This window comes from Oreochromis aureus, linkage group 12, assembly GCF_013358895.1.
Source record: "Oreochromis aureus strain Israel breed Guangdong linkage group 12, ZZ_aureus, whole genome shotgun sequence".
Taxonomy (NCBI): domain Eukaryota; kingdom Metazoa; phylum Chordata; class Actinopteri; order Cichliformes; family Cichlidae; genus Oreochromis; species Oreochromis aureus.
Window position 1 is genome coordinate 23,893,975 of NC_052953.1, and position 8,209 is coordinate 23,902,183.

The 8,209-nt window shown below is 41.2% G+C and overlaps 2 protein-coding genes and 2 non-coding genes across 8 annotated transcripts; 2 read left to right on the forward strand and 2 right to left on the reverse strand.

Annotated features, from left to right (window-relative positions):
- Positions 1–2,016: 2,016 nt before the first annotated feature.
- trnai-aau lies at positions 2,017–2,090 on the reverse strand. The gene has a single exon. It is a non-coding gene; the product is annotated as a tRNA-Ile (tRNA).
- On the forward strand, positions 2,051–3,907 carry LOC116313902. 2 transcript variants are annotated; one of them, XM_039620364.1, is made up of 3 exons: positions 2,051–2,205; positions 2,756–3,453; positions 3,847–3,907. In XM_039620364.1, exon 2 carries the CDS (start codon positions 2,773–2,775, stop codon positions 3,439–3,441), a length of 669 nt encoding a protein of 222 aa, XP_039476298.1. In that variant the 5' UTR covers positions 2,051–2,205; positions 2,756–2,772; the 3' UTR covers positions 3,442–3,453; positions 3,847–3,907. The 2 variants fall into 2 exon arrangements, with proteins under 2 accessions (XP_039476298.1, XP_031587592.2); XM_031731732.2 differs by lacking the exon at positions 3,847–3,907 and having other exon boundaries at positions 2,756–3,839.
- A 265-nt stretch (positions 3,908–4,172) lies between these two features.
- On the forward strand, positions 4,173–8,196 carry LOC116313903. 4 transcript variants are annotated; one of them, XM_039620359.1, is made up of 3 exons: positions 6,498–6,776; positions 7,042–7,742; positions 8,136–8,196. In XM_039620359.1, the coding sequence occupies exons 1-2, from the start codon at positions 6,770–6,772 to the stop codon at positions 7,728–7,730; spliced, it is 696 nt and encodes a 231-aa protein (XP_039476293.1). In that variant the 5' UTR covers positions 6,498–6,769; the 3' UTR covers positions 7,731–7,742; positions 8,136–8,196. The 4 variants fall into 4 exon arrangements, with proteins under 4 accessions (XP_039476295.1, XP_031587593.2, XP_031587594.2 ...); XM_039620361.1 differs by lacking the exons at positions 6,498–6,776; positions 8,136–8,196 and adding an exon at positions 4,173–4,301 and having other exon boundaries at positions 7,042–8,128; XM_031731733.2 differs by lacking the exons at positions 6,498–6,776; positions 8,136–8,196 and adding an exon at positions 6,305–6,491 and having other exon boundaries at positions 7,042–8,128.
- Positions 6,303–6,376, reverse strand: trnai-aau. Its single transcript has one exon. It is a non-coding gene; the product is annotated as a tRNA-Ile (tRNA).
- Positions 8,197–8,209: the final 13 nt, after the last annotated feature.

Here is an 8,209-nt window from a genome sequence, read left to right on the forward strand (position 1 = left end):
CTGATTGTAAAAAGTCAGCACAACGAAAATAAACTACACCTAAACTCGGTTTATATCTGACCCAAATAGAGTGCAGGTCATAACTTCTTACCTGAAATTCAGTTCACCTCACGCTCCGACCGGCAGCCGCCTGCTTCTCCTGCCTTCGGTTTCCCTGATCCACGATCTACCACGGTCGATCGGCGGTCGCCGCCGCCTCGTTCCCGCATGTTCTTTCTGACACACACGGTGGATAGCTGCCCTCGGTTGTAGCTCGGCGTCAGCGACTACCAAACAACTCAGTTATTTTTTCCACATCGACCAGCATCTGGACAATCCACCGCCTTTCACTGTTTGTACCGTTACTAAAAAAAACCCTCATCGGCTCATAAAACGAAAAATAAGTCCAGCTATGACCCTGAGTCAAAAGACAGCCAGCTCGGGTTAGCTAGCTACCTGTCTAGCTCTTTGCAGGCACCGAAAACATCAGAGCTAATATGGGATGTCTTGGTAACACGAGCAGATATTTGAAGTTTACATCTGGCCAATCCACCACCTTTCACTGTTTATACCGTTACTAAAATGAATAAATAAATAAATCATCGGTCCATATAAACGAAAAATAAGTCCAGCTAAAACACATACTGTCGGCGAGCGACCGGGTGCTGACACGAGTTTCACCCGCCTCAATATAAGCCAAGCCTGGGTGCTTTTTTTCACGAAGGGTCGCTAGCGGTGCTAGCTAACTATGCTAGCGGCGCTAGCTAGCTAGCCGGCTATCAGCAACACATAAGAGAACTGCTGCTAAATAAACTACACCTAAACTCGGTTTATATCTGACCCAAATAGAGTGCAGGTCATAACTTCTTACCTCAAATTCAGTTCACCTCACGCCCTGCCTTCGCTTTCCCTGATCCACGATTGACCTCCGCGTTAGCAAACACCGGTCGATCGGCGGTCGCGGCATGTCCTTTCTGTCATACACCGGTGGATAGCTGCCCACTGTTGTAGCTCCGCGTTATAGCACCACCAAACAACTCAGTTATTTTTTCCACATCCAGCTGTAACTCCGATTCTATGCGAGCATTTGCGAGAGACCGGGAGGTGAAACGACAGAGAGAGTCCCTCGCTATCCATTTGCAGCCAAGTGCAGCAGCTAGCTAGGTAGCCGGCTAGCTGTCAGGCAGGACCGACGTCGTCAGAGCACTGTCGCTAAATATGGGATGTCTTGATAAAACAAGCAGATATTTGAAGTTTACACACCTACATTCTCGCCTGAAAATATCTTAAAAGTTTATTTTGTGACCTAGAAACATGAATAAAAGACATATAAAACGAAGTGGTGGCCGCCATTGTTCACTCTGTAGAGGCGTGCTATGAATTGTGGGATATGGAGTTTTCAACACAAGGATAAAATCTTTTCGGCTGTACTACTCCCGGTATACCACTAGAGAGAGCCAAGACACCACAAATGAAGTCTGTTTCTATGGTGCCAAAAGCAGAATCTTTCTCAGGAGCCTAGAAATTGGCCTAAATTTGCACTAAAATCTAAATATTTCAAAAACTATAAAAGTTATAAACACCAAAAGTCACACCATACTAGCCCAGCTCCAGCCGCACAAAATGATGTAACATATGTACCCCTATTGTCAAAACTGTTTGGCAGAGGAGCGCGGGAAAATTTTCACTAAAATATTAATATTTAAAAACTATAATATTCATAAACACCAAAAGTCATAGCACACCATTCCAGATCCAGCCGCACAAAATGAGGTAACATATATGAAGCTTGTCCAAAAACTGCGGGTCGAGATACACTGCAAAATTTCAGGCGGAAAAAGGAAAATAATAATAATAATAATAAGAATAATAAATCCGAGGAATAGTAATATGTGTGCCTCTTGGCATAGGCACACATAATAATAATAATAAATCCGACGAATAGTAATATGTGTGCCTCTTGGCATAGGCACACATAATAAATCCGACGAATAGTAATATGTGTGCCTCTTGGCATAGGCACACATAACAAGCTCGTGGCCCGTACGGGGATCGAACCCGCGACCTTGGCGTTATTAGCACCACGCTCTAACCAACTGAGCTAACCGGCCTACCGCTGACAGCAAAAAACACATACCATTGAGTGACGTAATCAAACACCGTAAACGAAACCTACTGATCAGAAAGTTACAGGACACAAGCAGGCAAAACTTCTCCGTATTTACGGTAAGGTTTACGTTTTTAACGTTAATCAGCCTTAAATTAGATTAATAAAGTAGTTATGAGACAGCTTTTCTCTACATGGGGGTACATAATTATGCTGTAGAAGAAAGCTACGCTGACACGGGAGATTTAGTCTAAGAATATGAGGAAGGAATAAAGTACACTGGGAAGAGCAAGCTATGGTACGAAAAGCTATCAAAGAAATACAGCAAGATAGTCTTTAAATATACACAAAAAGAGCAAAATGTAAGGGAAGATGAAACAAAGGATGAAGAGGATACATTAAAAGTGAGAAATAATTGCACAGGTTTACAGTATGTGAATATGAACGTGAAAAATGAGAAACATTCAGGAAATGGTAGTTCTAAAAGTGTTTTAATGGAGTTCATGCTGTCATCTTTAGTTATTAGTAGTTAGTTAGCAGTGAGTTACTAGTAGTGAGAAGAGTTATTAGTAGTGAGAATGATTTTTCCTTCTTCTTCTTGCTCATCAAAATATGCAAATTATTGCATCCTTGTGTTTCACATCTGCAAATCTTCGTCATCCTCTGCAGGCCATTCTCATATCAGGATGTCAGTGCAATTCTATGGCTGGGAGGTGGTAGACGATGGTGCCTCTTTTACTGGTGTGTTGCTAGAGCCGTCGCAAAGACCTCAGAACCGGGGAGTCTACACTATGTACCATGGGACCAGCGTTGCCAGTGCACGTCTCATTATTGCAAATGGCTTTAAACAATCATCAAGTGGCATGCTGGGAAGGGGTGTCTATGTCAGCCGTGATAAGAAAAAAGCAGCCAGTTATCCAAAGATCTGCAGCGCTTCAAACCGTGTGGTCCTCGAGCTGCGTGTGTGCGTTGGCCGCGTCAAACGTATTGACAAGGACAACCATCCTATGCAGCACACATGGCACACACATGGCTACGACACTGCCTGGGTGCCCCCCAAATGTGGCATGACATCTGTAAAAAGTGGCATGGAGGAAGATTGTGTGTTTGATCCTAAAAGAGTGACTGTGGTGGCCATTGCAAATGCACCAGATACCATAAGGACAGAGCTTCAGGAGCTTCTTGCAAAAACATCCAAAAAGTCAAGAAGAGGAGATGGTGATTCTGCTGATGTGTGTCCCCTTTGCAAGAGAAAGACACAGCAGGGCGCCCAACATATCAAGCAACAGTGCTGGAAGTGTGGGCAGAACCTCTGCATTCTTATGTCCAAGCACGTCTGTCCAGGAAGACCATGACAGTCCAGTAAGGTAGAAAAAACTGGATAGGCGATGTCCATGTGCCTGTTTATCAACCGATGTGTCATAGTAGGGCCAACAGCGGACTAAAGCTGACACAGCTGGTGCAATATTTTCCAATAGTTAATGCTGGATGCGTCTTGTTTACTTTATTAAAACGTTAATTTCATATCCCGAATGTATCACTTTTAGATTATTTGATTTTTATTCATGCTATTGTTATAAGGAAACAAGAAAGGTGATCTGCTGTATTTACCAAAATAAAAGAAGAATTACAATAAATATCATTGTTGTCATATCAAAGTCCATAAACTGATGATTTCTAAAAATAACAACTAGAACAGACGTATTGGCTCTCTTCCACAGCATGTCTTTTATCCTGTCTTCCTTCTCTCACCCCAAAAGGTTGCAGCAGATGGCCGCCCTCCCTGAGCCTGGTTCTGCCAGAGGTTTCTTCCTGTTAGAAGGAGTTTTCCTTCCCACTGTGGCTAAAGTGCATGCTCATAGGGGTCATATGGTTGTTGGGTTTTCTCTGTATGTATTATTGTAGGGTTTTTAACTTACAATATAAAGCTGTATAAGCTGTATAAATAAAATTGAATTGAATTGAATATTTTAAGTTTAAGTAATTTCCCATTTGTGTGTCACTAACAGAAAGTCTTGGAAGCTGTGGCCGACAGGCAAAGCTGAAGACGTGGGGCAAATCACAATTTCAAGATAATTTAAAAAAAAAGTTTTTCAAAGGTAAATGTCCTAACAGATGGTACAGAGCGATGAGAGTCATGCAAAGTAAGAAGGAAGGAAAGGAGAAACTGCTGTACTACAGGATACTACAAGTGAAATCAACACAATAGAAAAAGGTGACCTGGGTGTTTTTCTCAGATTTGCTAATCATATCTCCCTACAAGCCTCTCTGCTCTTTAATCCTCTGTTAACCTAACCTCAAATTTTCTGTAAGCTAGTGTGATTAAACATAAACTACTTTAGCAATGTACATGATGCAAACACAAAAATATGGTGCTTTTAGTGGTACATGTTCCAAAGCCATAATGTATTTGGTCAGCAAAGTGACATAAAATACTGGTCCTTCCCAGTATAGTCAAGCCAACATCCATGTAACTCATATAATTGACATAAAATATAGTACAGTAGCATTGATACAGTTCTTTAAAAAGAGACCAAATTGGTTCATTTCAGAATTGTATCTAAGCAACGTGCATTATCACTGGGACATTTGAGGGGAAGCTCAAAAAATATCACGTGACTCATAAAAACTAAACACCTGAGTAAGGTTGACCTTCAGTGACTGTGACGGACAATTGATTATGGATAGAATTGCGGGATTGTCTAGTTTTGAGCTGGGCTCCAGATCATTGTGCTGTTTTGGGAGGAAATTTACTCCAGAGTCAAGCAGCATCCATAGCAAATCGAGTGGCTTTTCAAAATGGAGTGATACATTTCCTTGTTTTTACAGTCACACAAGCACCACCAAACCATCACGCTTCCTCCACACTGATCAAATATGGTGCCAGATATTTTTCTTTTTTCATAAGACAGAATCAGTTTGATCATTCTGAAATTAAATGTGGTCTAGTTGGAAATTACATGCAATCTGTTTCTGATAATAAAGTGTTGCCGTCTAAAGACAGAAATTCACATTTAACTGTTACATTTGCACTCAGCAAGCTTCCTGCTCTACGAGAATATAACCAGTAACATGTTTGGAAATCTGGCTGCATTTATAAATTAGACAGCAATTATTGACAAACCTTTGACAATCTGTGATTGCAGCTAGCCCAAGTCAGACTGTGACTGTTTGCAGAAAGGTTGCCTCCTGTTTGGCGGCCTGTGAAATTGCCTTTAGATAAAAAGAAGTCGTGTGTGTGCAGCACAACAACATTGTGACTGTGCTATTAGTTTGCTCTGAATTATCAGATACTTTGTTGAGCTAAGTGTGTGCACTGTTGGGTGGTTTTTCAGGTGAGCTGATTTAATGAAACTGTACTCGGTTAAAATTATATGAGGATGGTGGTGCATGAGATGAGCCCTCTTGGTGTCCCTGTATTGATATAATATTGCAGTAGTATGCTGTATTGATTCATTCCCTCTCCTTAATACGGTCACTTTTTCAGTGCTGACATTAATTCAGGCTGGTGTTTTGCGGATACTATTTAATGAAGCTGTCAGACTCCTGGGCTCTGTGGCATATGTTTCTTAATGTAGTGATAATGATGTACCTGTCTTTTTGTTCATTTACCTAATAGGGCCACCCACTTCACTTTATATAAGATAAGATAAGATAACCTTTATTAGTCCCACACGTGGGAAATTTGTTTTGTCACAGCAGGAAGTGGACAGTGCAAAAGTTATGAAGCAAAAATTAGAATAAAATAAAATAAGAATAAATACAGTACACAACTGTACAGAATAGAATAAAATAAAATACTATATACAGTAGAATAAAATATACAATGAGATAAAAAATAGAGTACAAATGCTATATACAACTGAGTAAAACTACAACGATGCCAGAAAAGATTATTCTAGCTAGACCCAGTTCATGCTGCTCTGGGAGTAGTGCTGCAATATTTGGATACCAAGTAAACACTGGGGCCGATACTAAACCTATAACGGTATCTTATCCTATCGATCTTCCTATCACACTAGTATCAATCCAATACCAATACCAGTTTTGGTATCAATATTGTTGATTTTTTCCCCAAACTTGGCAACAAGAAAGTTGCTCTACAAAGACTCAGTGTGCAAAAGTAATTTGTACTCGAGTCTAACCGTGTGAACGATAACGTAGCTTAAAAATGATCATTGTTAAAAGCACTTTGAATGATTAAGAGATAAGTCCGTGGCCCGTACGGGGATCGAACCCGCGACCTTGGCGTTATTAGCACCACGCTCTAACCAACTGAGCTAACCGGCCTAACGCCGACGGCAAAAAACACATACCATTGAGTGACGTAATCAAACACCGTAAACGAAACCTACTGATCAGAAAGTTAAAGGACACAAACAGGTAAAAGTTCTCCGTATTTACGGTAAGGTTTACGTTTTTAACGTTAATCAGCCTTGAGCTAGATTGATAAAGTAGTTATGAGACAGCCTTTTTCTACATGGGGGTACATAATTATGCTGTAGAAGAAAACTACGCTGACACAGGAGATTTAGTCTAAGAATATGAGGAAGGAATAAAGTACACTGGGAAGAGCAAGCTATGGTACGAAAAGCTATCAAAGAAATACAGCAAGATGGTCTTTAAATATACACAAAAAGAGCAAAATGTAAGGGAAGATGAAACAAAGGATGAAGAGGACACATGAAAAGTGAGAAATAATTGCACAGGTTTACAGTATGTGAATATGAACGTGAAAAATGAGAAACATTCAGGAAATGGTAGTTCTAAAAGCGTTTTAATGGAGTTCATGCTGTCATCTTTAGTTATTAGTAGTTAGTTAGCAATGAGTTACTAGTAGTGAGCGTAGTTATTAGTAGTGAGAATGATTTTTCCTTCTTCTTCTTGCTCATCAAAATATGCAAATTATTGCATTCTTGTGTTTCACTGCTGCAAATCTTCTTCATCCTCTGCAGGCCATTCTCATATCAGGATGTCAGTGCAATTCTATGGCTGGGAGGTGGTAGACGATGGTGCCTCTTTTACTGGTGTGTTGCTAGAGCCGTCGCAAAGACCTCAGAACCGGGGAGTCTACACTATGTACCATGGGACCAGCATTGCCAGTGCACGTCTCATCATTGCCAATGGCTTTCAGCAGTCGCAGGGGGGCATGCTAGGAAAGGGTGTGTATGTCAGCCGTGATAAGAAGAAGGCAGAACGTTATCCATTGAACTGCAGCGCTTCAAACCGTGTGGTGTTCGAGCTGCGTGTGCGCGTTGGCCGTGTCAAACGTATTGACAAGGACAACCATCCTATGCAGCACACATGGCACACACATGGCTACGACACTGCCTGGGTGCCCCCCAAATGTGGCATGACATCTGTGAAAAGTGGCATGGAGGAAGATTGTGTGTTTGATCCCAAAAGAGTGACTGTGGTGGCCATTGCAAATGCACCAGATACCACCATAAGGACAGAGCTTCAGCAGCTTCTTGCAAAAACATCCAAAAAGTCAAGAAGAGGAGATGGTGATTCTGCTGATGTGTGTCCCCTTTGCAAGAGAAAGACACAGCAGGGCGCCCAACATATCAAGCAACAGTGCTGGAAGTGTGGGCAGAACCTCTGCATTCTTATGTCCAAGCACGTCTGTCCAGGAAGACCATGACAGTCCAGTAAGGTAGAAAAAACTGGATAGGCGATGTCCATGTGCCTGTTTATCAACCGATGTGTCATAGTAGGGCCAACAGCGGACTAAAGCTGACACAGCTGGTGCAATATTTTCCAATAGTTAATGCTGGATGCGTCTTGTTTACTTTATTAAAACGTTAATTTCATATCCCGAATGTATCACTTTTAGATTATTTGATTTTTATTCATGCTATTGTTATAAGGAAACAAGAAAGGTGATCTGCTGTATTTACCAAAATAAAAGAAGAATTACAATAAATATCATTGTTGTCATATCAAAGTCCATAAACTGATGATTTCTAAAAATAACAACTAGAACAGACGTATTGGCTCTCTTCCACAGCATGTCTTTTATCCTGTCTTCCTTCTCTCACCCCAAAAGGTTGCAGCAGATGGCCGCCCTCCCTGAGCCTGGTTCTGCCAGAGGTTTCTTCCTGTTAGAAGGGAGTTTTCCCT